The 21,187-nt window shown below is 38.4% G+C and overlaps 1 protein-coding gene across 2 annotated transcripts in view; it reads right to left on the reverse strand.

The window, feature by feature from the left end:
* Nucleotides 1-21,187, reverse strand: part of POLA1 (DNA polymerase alpha 1, catalytic subunit) — a 294,762-nt gene that overhangs the window by 242,642 nt on the left and 30,933 nt on the right. For both annotated transcript variants that reach the window (XM_081222762.1, XM_081222763.1), the window contains exons 16-23: nt 17,559-17,643; nt 12,795-12,856; nt 11,239-11,328; nt 8,965-9,081; nt 5,507-5,682; nt 3,265-3,394; nt 2,652-2,771; nt 1,049-1,148 (exon numbers count right to left, since the gene is read on the reverse strand). In XM_081222762.1, coding sequence (XP_081078888.1) covers nt 1,049-1,148; nt 2,652-2,771; nt 3,265-3,394; nt 5,507-5,682; nt 8,965-9,081; nt 11,239-11,328; nt 12,795-12,856; nt 17,559-17,643 — 880 coding nt within the window. The remainder of the gene's footprint in view (nt 1-1,048; nt 1,149-2,651; nt 2,772-3,264; nt 3,395-5,506; nt 5,683-8,964; nt 9,082-11,238; nt 11,329-12,794; nt 12,857-17,558; nt 17,644-21,187) is intronic.

Consider the following 21,187-nt stretch of genomic DNA (forward strand, 5'->3'; position numbering starts at 1 on the left):
AGCTACTATATTTCTCTAGGACATTTACAAAGAGTTATCTTCACCTTGAGAAGAAACTGAATAAAAAAATAAATGTCCACAGTTAAGACAATAATAACAACAGCAAGCATATATTGATAGCTTACTCTGTGTCTGGTACTATTATTCCTTAACTCTCTGTGTGGTATTTTTCTTGCCGTCATTTTAAAGAAAAGGAAACTGAGGCATACAGAGGCTAAAACAGGCAGCCCAAGAGCACACAGCCAGAATTCAAGGCCAGATCTAACACCAAAGGACGAGTCATCTGTCTCATTACAACTCACAATAAAATCACTTTTGTCAAAAATGTCTCCTACCCAGAGTTCAAGTTACTTGATAAAATTGACATTCATTCCTGCACAACAATGTGAATACAGTTAACAACACTACTCAACTACACTTAAAAATGGTTAAGATGATTTAAAAAAATTTTTTTAATCTTTTCTAGCTCTGTTTACCACAAAACATCTTCTTTGCCATTCATGATTACAGGAAACAATTATTCTCTTGTTAAAGTTCAATTTGGTAGTTACTGCCTGTACTTTAACTTTGCTGTCCAATTGCACTGGCCCTGGCACGCTGGGCAGAGGCGGAGCCCAAGAGCAGATGGGAGGAGACAGAGGCGCTCCTACCACGGGACAAATAGGTTGGCAAACTGCACAGAGCAAATCCTCCAACCTACCCCCTTTTTGTACCACTCATGAGCTAAGAATAGTGTTTATATCTTTAAATGGTCGAAAAAAATTTTAAAAGACTATTTCAATGATATGTGAAGATTATACAAAATTTAAATTTCTATGTCCATAAATAAAGCTTTCTTGGAATACAGCAAAAAAAACCACAAAAGATTCACATTAATTCCACGTTAGACTGGCAAACAAGATTTTCGCATGAACATGAGAAAATAAGGTCATTATGAAACCTATTCGCTAACCTACAAAACACAACTCAGGCCTTCTCGTTTCTCAAGCCTGGCTGTGCATTAAGTTCCTTAGCATCAGGGGCAAACCGAGCCGCTGCGTTGCCTTACCAACTTTGGGGTCCAATACCAAGCCTCCAGAATAAGCTGCCTTCTTACGTCCTTTTTTGTATTTATTGGTATCTCCATCAATGTCTTCATCTTCATCTCCCTAATATCAAATGGAAAGATAACTTCACCAGCCAGCAACTAATGGACCAATTTAGAAGGTTTATGATCCCCCCCCAACCTTTCCAACTGCAGTACACAGTTCTATTTAACATTCTATCTAACATTACTTTTAGTTAGTGGTCCTACCTCTGAGGAAAGACAGTTATTGTAATATTTTCATGAATCCTAATGAATGCCAAGCATGGCAGTTACCAAAACAAACACTATAACTGAGTTGATAAGTATGCAAATTCTACTTTAAAATATTTTTGAATTCACAGAACTTCACATTTTAAAATCAATGGACAGGGCTTCCCTGGTGGTGCAGTGGTTAAGAATAGAATCCGCCTGCCAATGCAGGGGACACGGGTTTGAACCCTGGTCCAGGAAGATCCCACATGCCATGGAGCGACGAAGCCCGTGCACCACAACTACCGGGCCTGCGCTCTAGAGCCCATGAGCCACAAGTACTGAAGCCCACGCACCACAACTACTGAAGCTTGTACACCTAGAGCCCGTGCTCTGCGATAATAGAAGCCACCGCAACGAGAAGCCTGTGTACCACAATGAAGAGTAGCCCCTGCTCACCGCAACTAGAGAAAGCCCGCGCGCAGCAACGAAGACCCAACACAGCCAATAATAAACAAATAAATAAATTTTAAAAAATAAATAAATAAAATAAAATCAATGGACACTAAAAATTCAACTATTCATATTATCTAAAAGTTGAGATTCTAAGAGTCCTCTTAAATTCATTACTCTAACATTCATGATGTAAAAACACAAAATATTTTATATAGATATTATCATTATTCTCATTATTAATATGGACACCTTAAAATAAGTACATCCATATAGTGAAAATTCTTTCCCAAGTAGTTTATTAATAGCCAACATTCAATACCTCAGCAGACGTCAAACTCCTGTAAGTTAATACTTGCTTTACTAATTTTGATAATGTGCATAAAACAAGCAAATCTAAGAACCTGAGTCATTTTAACATTAAACTCCCATTCTGAACCAATTACTATCAGTGCTGATAAAACAGTAGCTAAGTTTTACTTCCAATGTGATGGAGGCCACGTCAGAAACCTGATTGTAGTGACCTTAATCCTACTAGAATATAAAAATGAAACAATGCAACACAAAAATAAAGGCTTATGGGTTCAAGGAAACAAATGGTTCAACTTGCATCTAAGTTTGGGTAGGGCTAATGAGGCAAAACGCTTTCCAGGTATGGTCACCTATCAGAGAGGCCTAATGCCTCCCTCAAAGAATTTCATATTTCACAAATAATTTTTATCTGTATAGAGAAACGTAAAGAAGGAAATGACCGCACAAAAACAACAGAACAAATGTGACACAGTTTCTAGAGTATACAGGGAATTAATTATTTGGGGAGCAGAAACTATCACAGCAAAAGAAAAACCCCCAAAAACAGCTATCTAGATAATAAAGGGGGGGGGGTAAGAAAAAGCAAAACACTATACAATTTTGGACCCACCAGTTTTTGCTGAGGCTTTCTGAAAATCTGCTTGTCAGGCACAATATAGTTGTTTTCATAAAATGCATGAAGCAACAAGAACTCATTACGCTCGGATCGTCCACCCATCAGCGTCCTAGACTATTAAAGAGAATTCTTTTAAAAAAACTTGAGCTCAAAACCAGAATAAACAAAAGCAACTTTGAGTTGGCAGATTTAATCATAGCACCTCCTTCAAAAATCACTCATCATGACAAGGGCTGCTTTAAAAAAAAAAAAGGTGCTAAATTATTTCTAGCAGTTTCTTTAAGCATTATGGTTAAAAGGAGACAAAGAGCTTAAAATACTGACAACTTGGGCTATTTCTTTACTCCCAAATGGATCATTCCACAAATGAGACACATCCAGATGTCAGAGATGGTCCTTATGTTCATCCAAATTTCAACATACTGCACCTGGCTTTCCTCCCCTTCTCCCAAGCAGTTCTTCATTTTACAAAAGAAGCCCAGCTTTCAGAATACAAGTTACTTATTTTATAAGCATGCATTTAGACTCATTATCATATAACAACTACCCCCAGAAAACACTGGATCCAACAGGAAATGCTTTTTCCCCCTTTCTATGTTAAATTTACCATAATGTTCCCAGCGATGTTAGTGATCTGCAATGCTAATGGAAGAACATTTAGCTCACACATGATCTGCAAAATGAACCTGGCATCTTTCCAGGTGTGTTCCAACAGGTACAACAGATGAGAAAAGTCACTGTACAGAAAAGAAAGAATGAAACAGAATCAAGTAATTAAAAGAAACAATGATTATAATCATAACTTCATAAACTATCACAAAACATTTTTGGTATAAGTTAACTTCAGAGCAACGGCACCTCAGCCTTGGAAACAATTTAAAATAAGGTCAGTATGAAATTAGGAATTCATTCATACCATTGGTCCCAATCAATGCCCTTCTCTAAAACACACAAAAAATCCCACAAAGATACAATCTGAACACTCCCTAAATTCTTTCATTCATCCATCCATTAAATATGTATTACATACCCACTCCGTGCCAGGCATTGTTCTAGATGCTGGCTGTGACCAAAACAGACAAAAATTCCTGTCCTCATGGGGAAGACAGAATATAAATTAAAAATTTAATATGTGATATGTTATATAACGCTAAGCGTTAAGAAGAAAAACTAAGAAGCAAAGGGAATATTAAGTGTCAGGAGCAGAGACAAATTTTAGTTAGGGAACTGAGAAAGAGTCCACTGAGAATAAAAACCTGCAGGAGGTGAGAGAGCAATCCTTGTGGATGGGTTATCTCTGAGAGAACATTCCAGGCAGACAGAACAGCACATTCAAAGGCCCTGAGCTGAGCATAAATCTGGCAGTTCTAGTACCAAGAAGGAGACCAATGGCTGCAACAGAGAGAATGATGGAGAAGAGTAGAAGATAAGGACAGAGCTAACAGCAGAGAGACCCATTGTATAGGACCTTGTAAATCGAAATAAGTACTTTGGTTTTTACTCTGCATGAAACAGAAAGTCACTAGGAGATTGTAAGCAGAGTGCCATATCTAACTTTAGCACGGTGACTCTGTTCCTGGGTTGAGAACAGACAGCAAGGAGTCAAGGGCAAAAGCAAGGAGACCAGTGAGGAGGCTAATATAAGAAAGACCCAGTGACCCAGGAGAAAGAGGTTGGTGGCTTGGACCAGGGTGGGTCCAACGGAGGGGAAAAGAAGTGGTCAGATAGAGACATATTTTGAAGATGGAGCTGACAGGATTTCCCGATGCATGGAACATAAGATGTCAGAGAGAGGAATCATAGACGCCTCAGAGGTTCTGGGCTAAGGATGACTTTGGAGGTTTCCAGCGATACTGGAAAAATAAGAGGAACCTAGAGAAGGTCAGGAGCTCAGTTTTGGAACAAGCTGAGTTGGAGGTTCATGTCAGACATTAAGTAGAACAGGCAAGTGGAGACATGAGTCTAGAATTCAGGGAAGAGAGGTCTAAGCTGAAGATATGCTGGCAGGAGGCATCAGCACCCATGTGGTATTGAAATTCCTGTGACTCAACGAGATCACCCAGGGAGGGAGCGCAGTCAGAAAGAGAAGCAGTCTGAGGACTCGGGAGGAACGGGCAGAAAAGAACGAGGAGTGGCCAGAGGGGTAGGAGAAATTTTAAGAAATAATCAAGCACAAAGTTTCTGTTACGCAAAATGAGTAAGTTCTGGAAATCTAATGTACAGCAACGTGGCTACAGTTAACAATACTGTATCGTATACTTGAAATCTCCTAAGAGGGGTAAATCTAAAGTGTCCTCACCACAAAAAAAAAAAAAAAAAAAGAAAAGAAAAGAAAAAAAATAGTGATCGTGTGAGGTGATGAATAGGTTAATTAGCTTGACTGTGAGGATTATTTCACAATGTATATCAAACATCAAGTTGCACCTGAAATAAAATACATTTTTTATTTGTCAATTTGACCTCAACAAGGCTGGAAAAAAGAAATAATCAGCAATATCTCCAAATAATTGAAAGACTTCTCAGATTTTATATTTCTAAAATATTTGCATTAATTTCTGAATTAATGAATTAAGAGCAGAAACCTAAATATCACATCAATTTCCAAACTGCTCTCAGGAAGCATCAAGATGGTGTTAAATGAGGGAGATATTATGATAAAATGAGAATAGTTCAAAAAGCAAAATAATTCAAATTACTCAAGTAATGGAGATGGTGATTCTGACATGAAGACAGACAATTTCCCCCTTCATAACACCACAGGCTCCTGTCTCTCCAGCCTAAGGATGATTCTGGTGTCCTGCTGTTGTTAATTTCAAGACAGACAAATTCTGAAGCATCCAGGATCATACCTGTACATATTTCGTATATTTTCCATTGGGATTACAACCCTTTCAGTTTTCAGAATCTGTTGAACAAGTTCAGACAAATGGTAGCTTTTACAACGAATCAATTCCTTTGCTGAAATTTCCACATCACAGATCATTCGGCCACAGGTAGCATTTCTTTCACCAAATCCACTCCTGCCCTACAAGGGGAGGAAAAAAAGCAAATCCCATGGAAGAACAGATACTGAGAACATTTCATTCTAACTTGCTTTGAGGCTAGCCCCAAAATTACAATGATGAAACTCTCATTCTTCCATTCATGCATTCATTCAGCCATCAATCAGATATTTTTGAACACTGACTACGTATCTGACACTGTTCCAGGCACTCAGAATATAGGGATATAGTGGTGAGCAAAATAGAAAAGATTCCTGATCTCAATTGAAATATACAATAAAAAAAAGAAATTATATAGTTTTAGGAGGTCATTAAGTATATGGAAAAGAGAAAATAGAACAGGGTGAGGGGAACAAGGAATTTTGGGGGACTACATCTTAAATAGGGTGGTCGTGTAGACCTCACTGAGAAGATGCCATATAAAGAACCCTGAAGGGGGTAAGGAGTTAGCAAAGCAAGTGTTTGGATGAAGTGTTAATAACAACTCTATCGCCATAAAGATATGAATAGGAAAAGAAGCAAGAACATTGGCCCCTAACTCCAAACTGTAGCAGCAGAACCCTCTGGAGAGCACTATAACGGTACAGAGTCCTAAGTTCTCTGATGAGGCAGCATGCCGTTTTACTGATAGGCTTTAACTAAAATAAGATTTCAAGCGCTGAGCACTGTCAGGTTTAGGAAATGAAGGTGCTTCACCCAAAACCACCCAACCTCCCTTCAGTGAAGCAAGCAGGTAGAATGAGAAGTGACAAGCTTTACAAGAGTCACACGGGGCCTGGGTTCAAAATTTTAGTTCTTCCCTTTACTAGCTCTAAGATCTTGAACAAGTTCTGCCACCCCTGTGAGAATGTGCAATAAACCTGGAGCTACTGTGAGAGAGAACGAACACACAAGGGATGCTGCTAGTTGTCTTCTTACATACTCAGTGTCTGCTCCCCTCCCCTAACCCCCGTTCCTCCTTCCCATCTTCTTCCTTAACGAGAACCCGCAACTCTGCTCTTAGGGATGCCCAAGTGGAGCTAACAAACATGTGCTGTCTCTAGATTCTAAGAGCTAATTTTTAAACCTACCAGTGTTTTTTTAAGGAACCTCTATTCTGTATTCCATAGTGGCTGTATCAATTTACATTCCCACCAGCAGTGCAAGAGGGTTCCCTTTTCTCCACACCCTCTCCAGCATTTATTGTTTCTAGATTTTTTGATGATGACCATTCTGACTGGTGTGAGATGATATCTCATGGTAGTTTTGATTTGCATTTCTCTAATGATTAATGATGTTGAGCATTCTTTCATGTGTTTGTTGGCGATCTGTATATCTTCTTTGGAGAAATGCCTATTTAAGTCTTCTGCCCATTTTTGGATTGGGTTGTTTGTTTGTTATTGAGCTGCATGAGCTACTTGTAAATTTTGGAGATTAATCCTTTGTCACTTGCTTCATTTGCAAATACTTTCTCCCATTCTGAGGGTTGTCTTTTGGTCTTGTTTATGGTTTCCTTTGCTGTGCAAAAGCTTTGAAGTTTCATTAGGTCCCGTTTGTTTATTTTTGTTTTTATTTCCATTTCTCTAGGAGGTGGGTCAAAATGGATCTTGCTGTCATTTATGTCATAGAGTGTTCTATGTTTTCCTCTAAGAGTTTGATAGTTTCTGGCCTTACATTTAGGTCTTTAATCCATTTTGAGCTCATTTTTGTGTATGGTGTTAGGGAGTGTTCTAATCTCATACTTTTACATGCAGTTGTCCAGTTTTCCCAGCACCACTTAATGAAGAGGCTGTCTTTTCTCCACTGTATATTCTTGCCTCCTTTATCAAAGATAAGGTGACCGTATGTGCATGGGTTTATCTCTGGGCTTTCTATCCTGTTCCATTGATCTATATTTCTGTTTTTGTGCCAGTACCATACTTCCTTGATTACTATAGCTTTATAGTATAGTCTGAAGTCAGAGAGCCTGATTCCTCCAGCTCCTTTTTTTTTTTTTTTTTTTGCGGTACGCGGGCCTCTCACTGTTGTGGCCTCTCCCATTGCGGAGCACAGGCTCCGGATGCACAGGTCCAGTGGCCACGGCTCACGGGCCCAGCCGCTCTGCGGCACGTGGGATCTTCCCGGACCGGGGCACGAACCCATGTCCCCTGCATCGGCAGGCGGACTCTCAACCACTGCGCCACCAGGGAAGTCCCCTCCAGCTCCATTTTTCGTTCTCAAGATTGCTTTGGCTATTTGGGGTCTTTTGTGTTTCCACACAAATTGTGAAATTTTTTGTTCTAGTTCTGTGAAAAATGCCAGTGGTAGTTTGATAGGGATTGCGTTGAATCTGTACATTGCTTTGGGTAGTAGAGTCATTTTCACAATGTTGATTCTTCCAATCCAAGAACATGGTATATCTCTCCATCTATTTGTATCAGGTTCCTTAAAAAACTACAAATAGAACTACCATACAACTCAGCAATCCCACTACTGGGCATATACCCAGAGAAAACCATAATTCAAAGAGTCATGTACCTAAATGTTCATTTTTTGCAGCTCTAATTACAATAGCCAGGAGATGGAAGCAACCTAAGTGTCCATCAACTGATGAATGGATAAAGAAGATGTGGCACATATATACAGTGGAGTATTACTCAGCCATAAAAAGAAACAAAATTGAGTTATTTGTAGTGAGGTGGATGGACCTAGAGTCTGTCATACAGAGTGAAGTAAGTCAGAAAGAGAAAAACAAATACTGTATGCTAACACATATATACGGAATTTAAGAGAAAAAAAAAAGAAAGGTCATGAAGAACCTAGGGGTAAGATGGGAATAAAGACACAGACCTACTAGAGAATGGACTTAAGGATATGGGGAGGGGGAAGGGTAAGTTGTGACAAAGTGAGAGAGTAGCATGGACATATATACACTACCAAATGTAAAATAGATAGCTAGTGGGAAGCAGCCGCATAGCACAGGCAGATCAGCTCAGTGCTTTGTGACCACCTAGAGAGGTGGGATAGGGAGGGTGGGAGGGAGATGCAAGAGGGAAGAGATATGGGAACATATGTATATGTATAACTGATTCACTTTGTTATAAAGCAGAAACTAACACACCATCATAAAGCAATTATACTCCAATAAAGATGTTAAAAAAAAAAACTACCAGTGGCTTTTACCAATAAAATGCTGAATTCAAAGGAAAAGGTGTTTAGTGCCAAAGTTAAAATGTCCTATCATAAGGCAACAGATTCCTAGTCAAAGAAGCACAGGGTACTCCCTGGTAGATACTTCATAAAAAGATGCCAAATAGAGAAGTTAAGATTTTGAAAATTATTATTACCCCAAGCTTTGGCATGTTGGATCGCTTCAACCGACCTATCTTGGACCAGTAAGGAACTTTGCACACATTAATTCTCTGCAGTAGCACTTCCAGTTCAAACCCATAAATATTATGACCCTAGTGAGAAAAAGAAGGCAGCCAATAATATTATAAGAAATGCAAATTAGAGGATTTATCTTCATATGCATAGAATTTCTTTGCCCTTTCTTTTTGTGGTCTCTAATTGAAGGCATAGCTTACCTCCGATTGGGGTCCTTTCTTCTTCAGGAATTTATTCATCAGCAGCATTCATTAGCCTTGACATTAACAAGGCTGCTAAGCAGATTGCTGGAATAAACTTTATTTTATCCTAATTGATGCAAGGTTCATATGATGTCTTTTAATTTGCAACTCATGCTTCACAGTCTCATGCAAATTTTAATGTCCCATACTTTTTAGGTGATCAGTAAAAGCTGTATTCAAACAATTTCATCTTACTTCCCCAAGAACCCAGCTATGTTGCGTGACAGTTTACATAGACTTCTTAGAAAACAGAGGAAGTGCATCTAGTTTCTTCCCAAAGAACTGAGTTCAAACACTACTGATTTAGACTCTTAAATCAATGTGCAACTAAATAAACATATACTATCACTCCATACTTCAAATAAGAAATTTGCTAAAAACATGGAAACAAAACTATCCCGAGTAAAAAAAAATCTCAAAAATATTACCAGGGCTTCCCTGGTGGCGCAGTGGTTGAGAGTCCGCCTGCCGATGCAGGGGACACGGGTTCGTGCCCCAGTCCGGGAAGATCCCACATGCTGCGGAGTGGCTGGGCTCGTGAGCCATGGCTGCTGAGCCTGTGCATCCGGAGCCTGTTCTCCACAACGGGAGAGGCCACAACAGTGAGAGGCTCACATACCGCAAAAAAAAAAAAAAAAAAAAAAAAAAAAAAAAAAATATTACCAAATTCTCCATGTCTGTAATGATAATTCCCATCATGTGAATTATGTTTATTCTAGTAAGTTAAACTAGATGAAGTTTAAAATAAATTAATAAACAGATTTGTCACTAATTTTAATTAAAAATATATACCACTATATATTTATGGCAAGTTTGTCTATTAAACTAAGAGACCCAAAGGACATGAGGAAGTCTCATTTCCAAATTATCATGCCTGGGATTAGGGACTCAAACCCATGTCAGGATTCTCTCCTATTTCAGTTTGGATTTCTCACAAAGTCTTGGCTCTTACACCCTAGAGCAGGCCAGCTACCCTAGACTCCAAGGTATCTCCTTGGGGTCCAAGAGAGAGACTACTAGTGGAGATTGGGTGAGGGCCTGGTGCTGAGCCAGAGCCCCACAGGAGGGCACTGTGGACAGAATCTTCCCAGCACTTTCAAGATGGCTCCTGAAATACCATAAGGGAAGTGGGTGCAGAGACACTGGTAACAACCTACAGGCTCTCAGTACTTTGGCTACACCATCTTCCAGAGAGGTGTCCAAGAGCAAAAATGAACACAGAAATATACGGCAAACATTTTTCAAAAGGCTTCAATGTAACCAAATTACCGATATTACACTTAAAATATAGGCATTTATATGCTACTTCCCTCCAAAAAACCCAAAAGCACAAAATAATTTGATTGGTCCATTAACCCAGAAAAAAAGACAAAAGGAAGAACTCTTTGATAGGAGTCTACAAACCAAGGAAGGCTGGAGGAAACACAAAGCAAAATGTTGTTTTAGGACTCTTCGGAACTGTGGCAAAGACAACTCAATGAATTATTACCTCTTAACTATTTAGTAGGAGCATATTCAGTCATTAAGAGAAAAAAAGACTCCTAGCCACGAGCTCTCAAAGGAATATGTCAGAGATCCACTGAGCTCATAAAATTAAAATACTTACATTTTGGGGATACGCACCAAACCAAGGGAATTCACTCCTGTGACATTATACTGCCGGGCCACTAAGCCAAAATTTTGGAGCTATTAACAGTTGACATGAGTTGACTTACTTCTGGGTTGCTCTCTAACTGTAAATAACAGGAGTACCCTAAACTTCAACAGTAATTCATGAGTTGCTTTTCTATTAGTGGGGAAAAAAAAGTATCTTGTAGTAGGTTGTGGTTTTTTCTCCTTTCTGTTAGGAGAAAGTATAGCAATTTCCACCAGTCCACAGGGTTATTTCACTCTGAAAAGATTCTCCACTGCTCAAAAAGTACCAATCAAGTCACACTGAAAAGAACTACGGAATGAAGAGCTTCCCCACAACATGGTCAAACATCTACTCACCACAATGATATCAGGATCAATTTTGTGAATTTTTGCAAGGAAAAAACCTAGCAGTGTTCTTTCTGTTGCAGCAATCTCAACCTTCACATTCTGTTAGATAAAAACATACCAGTCACTTATCTTTACTCTCAACTACTATACCTTGGCTCCTTGTTCAAGCAGGATAAGATTTCTTAGGGTTAAAAGAAACCATCCATTTCAAAATTAAATGCAGCAATGAAATTCCTGATTCTAGATTTCACAGTAATAGTTGCACAAAATCTCTGAGGAGCTCATTCAAGTAATAAGCATGTGAATGAAGCAAAATTTTAAGCACTAAACACTATCGAGTGCAGAAATGTCCCTCCATAGGGACACACTTGTGTATCTGGACACATTTTATAGCATCTGAATCAGAGTACCTATCAAAAACATTACTTACTTTCCTATATAATCCCTGGTAGACTTTATTGTTTATGTATTTACCATATAAAGAGATCCCAAGGACTGTATAAACTAATCCCAAATAGTGGTGTAAAAACCCATAAATAAGAAACGAGACTAAAAACAAACATACATGTAAGAATTAAGTGTCTTAAATAAAACCTATCTACACACAAAAGGCTTCCACTTGGATTACTCAATATAAACCAGGTATTCAAAAGATCCACTCTTATTAAGACTCTTAAAATGAAGTTGATGGCTATGTTTTCTACAACTAGCTCAGGTTTAAAAAATATCAGTTTGACTCTAATGGAATTTTCCAAGGTCATTTTACTTACTAATTCAGGGCACTTCACAAATAATAGCCTGATTCAATAGTACCCCCAGACTACTGGACTTCTCAAACCAAATTTAAAGTAAGTGGAACCTGATAAGGTTGCTAACTTTTAATTTTGGCAAGTGAAGACATTAAAAGAAATTTTTAAAACCTACATATTTACCAACCCAGGCATTTCATAAAAGAAAAAACATACTCTCCAAAAATAAAATTCTTCATATTGAATACATTTACTTTTATGAAAAACTCACATTATACTACTTCCCCCTCCCCATTTTTATTAAGGACTCATGAAAACTTCTTCATGGAGTATACTGGGAGTTTAGAGATCACTGATCAATTATAGCCAGCCCACATCAACCTTCCCAATATATGTCACCTTTAATATCCACAGCATTCTCAACTTCTCTTGACTTCCTTCAAGTTAGCGGGGTGGGGGTGGGGTGGGCTTTACACAACACTTTCCCAAAACAGTAATCATGTGATCATGCAATTTTGGAAAAGCTTCCAATTAAGTTATCTGAAGGAGGGTTTGAGACCACCCATCTATTAATAAAGTGTCGAATCCCATTATTTCCAGGAGGTGAAACATTTAAACACTGTTAAATAACGCTTCTAGTTTTAAACTTCTAATACATTTTTAATGGGTTAATGCCACAGTCCAATCTAACGAGAATAGATCTAATAAATTAACATATAAAATAGCGTATTTCTACTAATCCATAGCATTCTCCTTTTCTCTTTTTAAACAAATACATATTTCACATTTAAAAGGAATAAACAGTGAGTTCTTTACCTTTTCCTTAATGCCTTCTTTAAAATCATATGGAAAAATACAATCCTTTGGTTTAGACACAACTGTAAAAAGGAAAAAAATAAAGATTCCAACACCCACCTTAGTCCAATTTCAAGTACACATACACTGCAAGTTTCTGAATGGAAACCGTCTTAATAAATATAAATAAATTCCCCTTGATCTCTAAATAGTTGCCAAAACAAACTACATATCCTAAAATTCATATGGAACCACAAAAGACCCTGAATAGCCAGGGCAATCTTGAAAAAGAAGAACAAAGCAGGAGGCATCATAATCCCTGATTTCAAACTACATTACAAAGCTACAGTAATCAAAACAGTATGAGGGGCTTCCCTGGTGGCTCAGTGGTTGAGAGTCTGCCTGCCGATGCAGGGGACACGGGTTTGTGCCCTGGTGTGGGAGGGTCCCACATGCCGCGGAGCGGCTGGGCCCGTGAGCCATGGCTGCTGGGCCTGCGCATCCGTAGCCTGTGCTCCGCAACAGGAGAGGCCACAGCGGTGAGAAGCCCGCATACCGCAAAAAAAAAAAAAAAAAAAAAACCAGTATGATGTTGGCATAAAAATAGACATACAGAGAGCCCAGAAATAAACCCATACATAACATGGTCGATTAATTTATGACAAAGGAACCAATAATATACAATGGAGAAAGGAGAGTCTCTCCAAAAAATGATGTTGGGAAAACTGGACAACCACACACAAAAGAACAAAACTGGACCACTATCTTACGCCATACACAAAAAACTAACTCAAAATGGATTAAAAACTTGAACATACTGGTGGTGCAGTGGTTAAGAATATGCCTGCCAATGCAGGGGACACGGGTTCGAGCCCTGGTCCAGGAAGATCCCACATGCCGTGAAGCAACTGAGCCCATGTGCCACAACTAGTGAGCCTGTGCTCTAGAGTCCGTGAGCCACAACTACTGAGCCCATGTGCCACAACTACTGAAGCCCGCACGCCTAGAGCCCAGGCTCCGCAACAAGAGAAGCCACCGCAATGAGAAGTCCGTGCACCGCAACAAAGAGTAGCCCCCACTCACCGCAACTAGAGAAAGCCCGCACGCAGCAACGAAGACCCAACACAGCCACAATAAATAAACAAATAAATAAAAATTTATTTGGAAAAAAAACCTGAACGTAAGATCAGAAACCATAAAACTCCTAGAAGAGGGACTTCCCGGTGATCCAGTGGTTAAGACTCCATGTTCTCAATGCAGGGGGCACGGGTCCAATCCCTGGTCAGGTACTAAGGTCCCACATGCCATACGGCACACCCCTTGCCCCCCCAAAAAAAAGAAAAAAAAGAAAAAAAAGAAAAACAACTCCTAGAAGAAGACATAGGCAGTAACCTCCTTGACATCAGTCTTGGCAATGACTTTTTGGATTTGACGCCAAAACCAAAGGCATCAAAAGCAAAAATAAACAAGTGGGACTACATCAAAGTATAAAGTTCTGCACAGCAAAGGAAACCATCAACAAAATGAAAAGGCAACCTACTGAATGGGAGAAAATATTTGTAAATCATATATCTGATAAAGCATTAATATCCAACATATATATGTTTTAAAATTCATACAATGAAAATAAACAACCTGATTAAAAAATGGGCAGGGGAGCTGAATAGACATTTTTCTAAAGACATACAGAAGTCCACCAGGTAGAAGAAAGGGTACTGAACATCACAAATCATCAGAGAAATGCAAAACCACAATGAGATATTACCCACACCTGCTAGAATGGTTATTATCAAAAACAGAAGAGATAAAAAGTGTTGGTTGGAGAGGATGGAGAGAAAAGGGAAAACTTGAGCACAGTTGGTGAGAATGTAAACTGGTACAGTCATGGAACAGTCATGGAATTTCCTCAAAAACTTAAAAATACAACCATATAATCCAGCAATTCCACTCCTGGGTATTTATCTGAAGAAAATGAAAACAGTAACTAGAAAACAGTAACTCGCCATTTGTGATAACACAGATGGATCTAGAGGGCATTATGCTAAGAGAAATAAGGCAGAGAAAGACAAATACAGTATGATCTCACTTACATGTGGAATAACAAAAACAGAAAAGAAAATTTTAAAAAATGAGCTCACAGATACAGAGGACGGTGATTGTGGGGGCAGTGCACGAAATGGGTGAATGGGGTAAAAAGGTACAAACTTCTAGTTATAAAATAAATAAGCCTTGGGTATGTAATATACAGCATGGTGACTACAGTTAATAACCCTGTACTGCATATTTGAAAGCTGCTAAGACAGAAAGTCTTAAAACTTCTCATCACAAGAAAAGAACAGTTTGTAACTATGGTGATGGATGTTAACTAGACTTATTGTGGTGATCATTTTGCTACATATACAAATATGGCAACATTATGTTGTATACCTGAAAGTCATACAATGTTACATGTCAAATACACCTCAATTTTTTAAAAGTTTAGAAGATTAAATCTAAAAAAAAAGAATACCCAAGTACAGAGCCCTAAGTCCCTACAATTGTTAAAATTGCTTTGATGAAACATTTGCTATCCATCTAAGTCAGAATGGAAAATATTTAAGTCTTTCCCAAAGGAAATGCCCACCACCACCAAAACCTCAATCAGCATACAATGGAGGAACTCAGTCCAAACTTCTCAAAGTTAGGATAGTAAAGATGACCAAAGCTTCCCCCACTATACTCTCAACTCCTTGTCATTCACAACAGCTGTTCATCCAGTGACATACTCAGAGGAGGTAAATGTTGAAATGAGCTAATGACTCTCTCTTCCACATATTTTCCAAGCTATTCTCAACATCACTTTGTTCTGTGTATTCAACCCAACTTAAAGGGTAAAACTTCACAAAAATAACACATCACCCTCCCTTCTCTGCTTGCTTCCCTTGTCCCACTTTCCTAGTATCCAAGAAACCTGACAGGAGATGCTGCCCCAGTTAATCTCTGGTTCTGGGATGGAAAAGAACCCGGGAAGCATAACACATCAATAGTGTTGCGCCCTTATTTTATTTTTTACAGAAAAATGACTATTTAACTGGCCAAGTTCTCAACATGCGATACGTCATAATCCGCGGTGGAGACTGCCTCATGGCACGCAGAATTCTTGGAATAGTTTCATCCACGGAATTGTATGCATAGCACAACCCAACTCCAGCATGACATTACCATAACTCCTCCCAAATAGGCAATCATTTATTTATTCCTTGGCATCCTGCCTCATCACACAGAAAACTTTGGCCAGGCTTCTATGACAGGCTTTTAGGGTGACATCACGAAAAGAAAATAGTTACAGCACAATTTTGACCCAGAGAAAAAAAAAACTACTCTACCACAATAGAGTAACCACCGGAACAGAGAAAAAGATATCAAACTGCCTCCCGACTTCTGCTCCTAGAAAAAAAATTAAACAGCTGAATAGGAGCAACCAGTCCAATAAAACTTAGGGTCCACAACTGACCAAAAAAAAACTTCTTTAGCAAACAAAAACAAAAATAAACAAATGGGACCTACTCAAACCTAAAAGCTTTTGCACAGCAAAGGAAACCATAAACAAGATGAAAAGACAACCCTCAGAATGGGAGAAAATATTTGCAAAGGAAGCAACTGACAAAGGATTAATCTCCAAAATTTACAAGCAGCTCATGCAGCTCAATAGCAAAAAAATCAAACAACCCACTCCAAAAATGGGCAGAAGACCTAAACAGACATTTCTCCAAAGAAGATATACAGATTGCCAACAGACACGTGAGAGAATGCTCAACATCACTAATCATCAGAGAAATGCAAATCAAAACTACAATGAGGTATCACCACACCCGTCATCAAAAAATCTACAAACAATAAATGCTGGAGAGGGTGTGGAGAAAAGGGAACCCTCCTACACTGTTGGTGGGAATGTAAATTGGTGCAGCCACTATGGAGAATAGTACGGAGGTTCCTTAAAAATCTAAAAATAGAACTACCATATGACCCAGCAATCCAACTCCTGGGCATATATCCAGAAAAGACGAAAACTCTAATTCAAAAAGATACACATATCCCAATGTTCATAGCAGCACCGTTTACGATAGCCAAGACACAGAAACAACCCAAGGGCCCATTGATAGACAACTGGTTTAAGAAGATGTGGTGTGTGTGTGTGTATACACACACACACAAATGGAATGTTACTCAGCCATAAAAAGGAATGAAATATTGCCATTTGCAGCAACATGAATGGACCGAGAATATCATACTAAGTGAAATATGTCAGAGAAAGACAAATATTATATGTTACCACTTACATGTGGAATCTACAAAATAACACAAATGAGTCTATATACAAAACAGAAGTAGACTCACAGATATAGAAAACAAATTTATGGTACAAAGGGGATGGGTGGTGGTGGGGGTATGATAAATTAGGAGGATGGGATTAACAGATACAAACTACTATACATGAAACAGATTAGCAACAAGAACCTACTGTAGAGCACAGGGAACTAGAGCCAATATCCTGTAATAACGTATAGTGGGAAAGAATCTGAAAAGACTAGATATATATTATATATAACCGAATACTTTGCTGTACACCTGAAACTAACACAGTATTGTAAATCAACTATACTTCAATTAAAAAAAAAACTTCTTTAACAACGTGCACTAAGTATCTTAAAAACATTTTTTTTTAAGTTACTGATCCAACAGCTGGAGAAAAAACAAGAAAAATAAAAATTAAGCCATTAATAAACCAGCTAAAAAAATACATACCACAGAAGTGTGAGTGAAAGGGAGGCCGTGGGGGTGCTTTATCTAGTGCAAAGCTGTGATGCACCAATGCTGCCACAGCAATAATCTGCCAAGAAAGGAGAAAATCACTTATCAGATACCTACTAAGCAGTCTGCATTCTCACCACAACCACCAAGAATAGAAAAAGATACAGATTTTAATCGTAAGAATAATTTATTACGGAAGTATTTAAACAAATAAAAAACAGAATAATAAAATCAACTCTCATACACCGATCACCCAGCTTCAGTCATCAACTCATCAACAGCCCTACCCCACATTATTTTGAAGCAAAACGCATACCTATCACTTTATCCAGAAATATGTCAGCAGGTATCCCTAACCAAGGTTTCTCAACCTCAGCGCTATGGACATTTTAGGCCAAATAATTCTTTGCTGTGGGGCTGCCCTGTGCATTGCGGGACGTTTAGCAGCATCCCTGGCTGCCAACAGCACTGCTCCCCACTCCCCAGTCTCCAAGTTGTGACACCAAAATGTCTCCAGACATGGCCAAAAACCCCTTGAGGGTTAAAAATCTCACCAAATTGAGAGCCATTACTTTAAAAGATGAGAAGTTTTTAAAATGCAGTACAATCATCTCAGCTAATTCAATTAACAGTGTTTCCTTAAAATCATTAAATATCCAGGCAGGATTCAAATTCTCATGTTTTCCCAACTATCTCAATTTTATTTACCAAATAAGTCCATACTTTTCAACTGGTTGATATATTAAACTGTCTAAGTACAACTCCTCCCCATCTATTATTTCTTGCAATTTATTTGTTGAAGAAACTGGGTGGTTTTGCCCCGTAGAGTGCCCCCCCAGTACAGACTCTGCTGCTTATACCCCAATAATGTCATTTAACATGTTCCTGTTTCTGTACTGCCTGTATATTACAGATCTGAAGGCTTGATAAAAATCAGATTTTTTGGCAAGAATTCTTTGGAGGTGCTACTGATCACTGGTTATCACATCAGGTCTGGTTATCTCTACTCTAGTGATACTAGCAGCCTCTGAAAATCACTGCTTAGATCCATTATCTCATTAGAGATTGCAAAGTGGTCACATTCAATTTTTCCTTTATTTTATTTATTTATTAGCTGGAAAGCTTCTATGAAGACAAACCTCCCCTCATCGATTATTTGGTTACCTGAGATACAATATATGTTCAAAAAGGTCAAGATAAATGCTTGATTCAATCTCTTTATTTACCAGTTTTCAAAATAATGAGTTAGTTCCCTAGCTTTCTTCACAGGTGAGCAATGCGGTGCTGTGTTTACAGTATCATTATGAAGTCGTATGTTTCAGTCTGTTGCAGTTACACTTCTACATGCTCAAATTGTCCCATCTTTGGTGTAGGAAACTCTTCAAGTTTACTCTTGAGTCCTTCTTACATATCTTCAGTAGATTTTAGTATCGTCCTTGCTTTCTAGTATAACAAGAAGTTCCAGGCTTACCCTGGACATTTCCTGCCCCAAATCAGCTATTTCTTCACAAAATCCGATCTCCTTTCTGGGGAAATGGTGTTTAGAAACCTCACTCTGGGTGCTGGAAGGATTTTTTTTAACTAATTAAATTTGCCCCAAACACTTAACTATTAAATATCTACTATATCAACTATTATTAAAAGATCAAATCACATACAAAAAAAAATCGCCAAAAGGCTGTTAAAAAAGATCCCTATCAGTGTCAAAGGATTTAGAAGCAAACACAAAGAAGCTCCCATCGACCAAAGAGAGACAATTTAAGCAGCAAAAATAACAAGAATAATTAATGAATGCAATAGATTGAAATATACTAAGTATATATAAAGCCCATGAGTTTATAATGATAGTCCATAAAAGAGGAAGCAAAAATAAGTAACAAGAAAAATAAACAAATCATGTGTCAACAGTGCACATCATGTAGGCCCCCAACTTCCTCCTCAGAAAACTGGCAGCAAAAGAGAAAGAAGTACACATTTATCTCTTCTTTCCTATATAAAGTATTGCAGCATAACCAAATAGTACTGGTTGATGGGGAAAAGTTAATTTTATAGAAAAATTTAACTAATAATCATTCTAATATTTCACATGCTTAACTAATAAACATGGAAAGGATGACGGAATTAGAAGACCATTTTACAACTCCTAATGAAATATCTAATTTAGGCAAAAATTACATCAGTGGTTCTCAACCAGGAACAATTTTGCCCGCAGTCCCCAGGGGACATTTACAGATGTCTGCAGGCATTTCTGATTGTCAGAAGTAGGTGGTAGGGGAGATATGTGGCATTGGGTGGAGGCCAGGGATACTGTTAAACATCCCACAATGCACAGGACAGCCCCCACAACAAGTTCATTCGGCCCAAACATCAGTATTGCCAAGGTTAAAAAACTTGAACCTACTAATCAATCACAGCCCCACTAACAGTGGTTTGACCAGACATTACGTGCCTACTGATACGACCCAACATGAAATACACTGTACCACCTACACGGTATTTTGGCAAAAAAAAGTTAAACCTGAACCTAATCAATTCAGCAGTGCTAATGAGCAGGGGTGGATACTTTTTTCTATAAAGGGCCAAAAAGTAAATATTTTAGCCATTCAGGTCACAGAGTCTCTGTCATGACTACTAACTTTGCTGCCGTGGTACAAAAGCAGCTGTAGATAATATGTGAACGAACAGACATGCTGTCTTCCAGTGAACGTTATTTACAGAAACAGGTGATGGGCTAGATTTGCCCGCAGGCCACAGTTTGCCAACCCCTTGTATACAGGAAGAAATCCAATGATACAAGGTAGCAAACAAATACAGGAAATGGGTCATTCTTTGAGACCACTAACAGTGATTCCTCAATAAGTCAGTGTCACTGAAAAAGCTGGAAGGGGTGGGAGGGAGCTGCTCACATTTAAAAGAGATTCAAGAAACAAAAGTTAAACACCGTCTGTGGATCTTGTATAAATCCTGACTCAAATAAATCAACTGTTAAAAGACATTTCTGAGAAATAGAGTCATGTGACTATGGACTAGGTATTTTAGCTGGTATCAAGGAATCACTGTTAATTTAATAGGGGTGATAATGGTATTCTATAAGAAAGTGTGCATGTTTTAAGAGATGCAAACCAAAGTATACAGGGGTAAAATGACACAATGTCTGAGATTAAGTTCAAAATACTTCAGGAGGAAAAAAAAGAAAGGGGGCGATAAACAAGTGTGACAAAATCTTGCTAAACAGTGAATATGAGTGATGGGTATGTAGGAGTTCATTATATTATTCTATGTCCATTTGAAGTTCTCCAAAATAAAAAAATTTTAAAAACAAAAAGTCCAGCAATTTAAGTCTTTAAAAAAAAAAACCTCCAACACCAGACAAATTCAATTCATTCTTCAAAATGGAGTTTGGCAGTGAATTAGTATTCTTTCCCTTCCAAAAAGAACAACCTTCCCTTACAGAAAAGCTGTACAAATGCAAGAAGTATCGCACCTCTGGCATTGGTACAAAATCTGTCCTATTTCTTTTTTTTTTTTTTTTTTTTTTTTTTTTTTTTTTTGGCGGTACGCGGGCCTCTCACTGCTGTGGCCTCTCCCGTTGCGGAGCACAGGCTCCGGACACACAGGCTCCG

Source organism: Mesoplodon bidens, assembly GCF_964165515.1.
Source record: "Mesoplodon bidens genome assembly, chromosome: X".
NCBI classification, from domain to species: Eukaryota; Metazoa; Chordata; class Mammalia; order Artiodactyla; family Ziphiidae; genus Mesoplodon; species Mesoplodon bidens.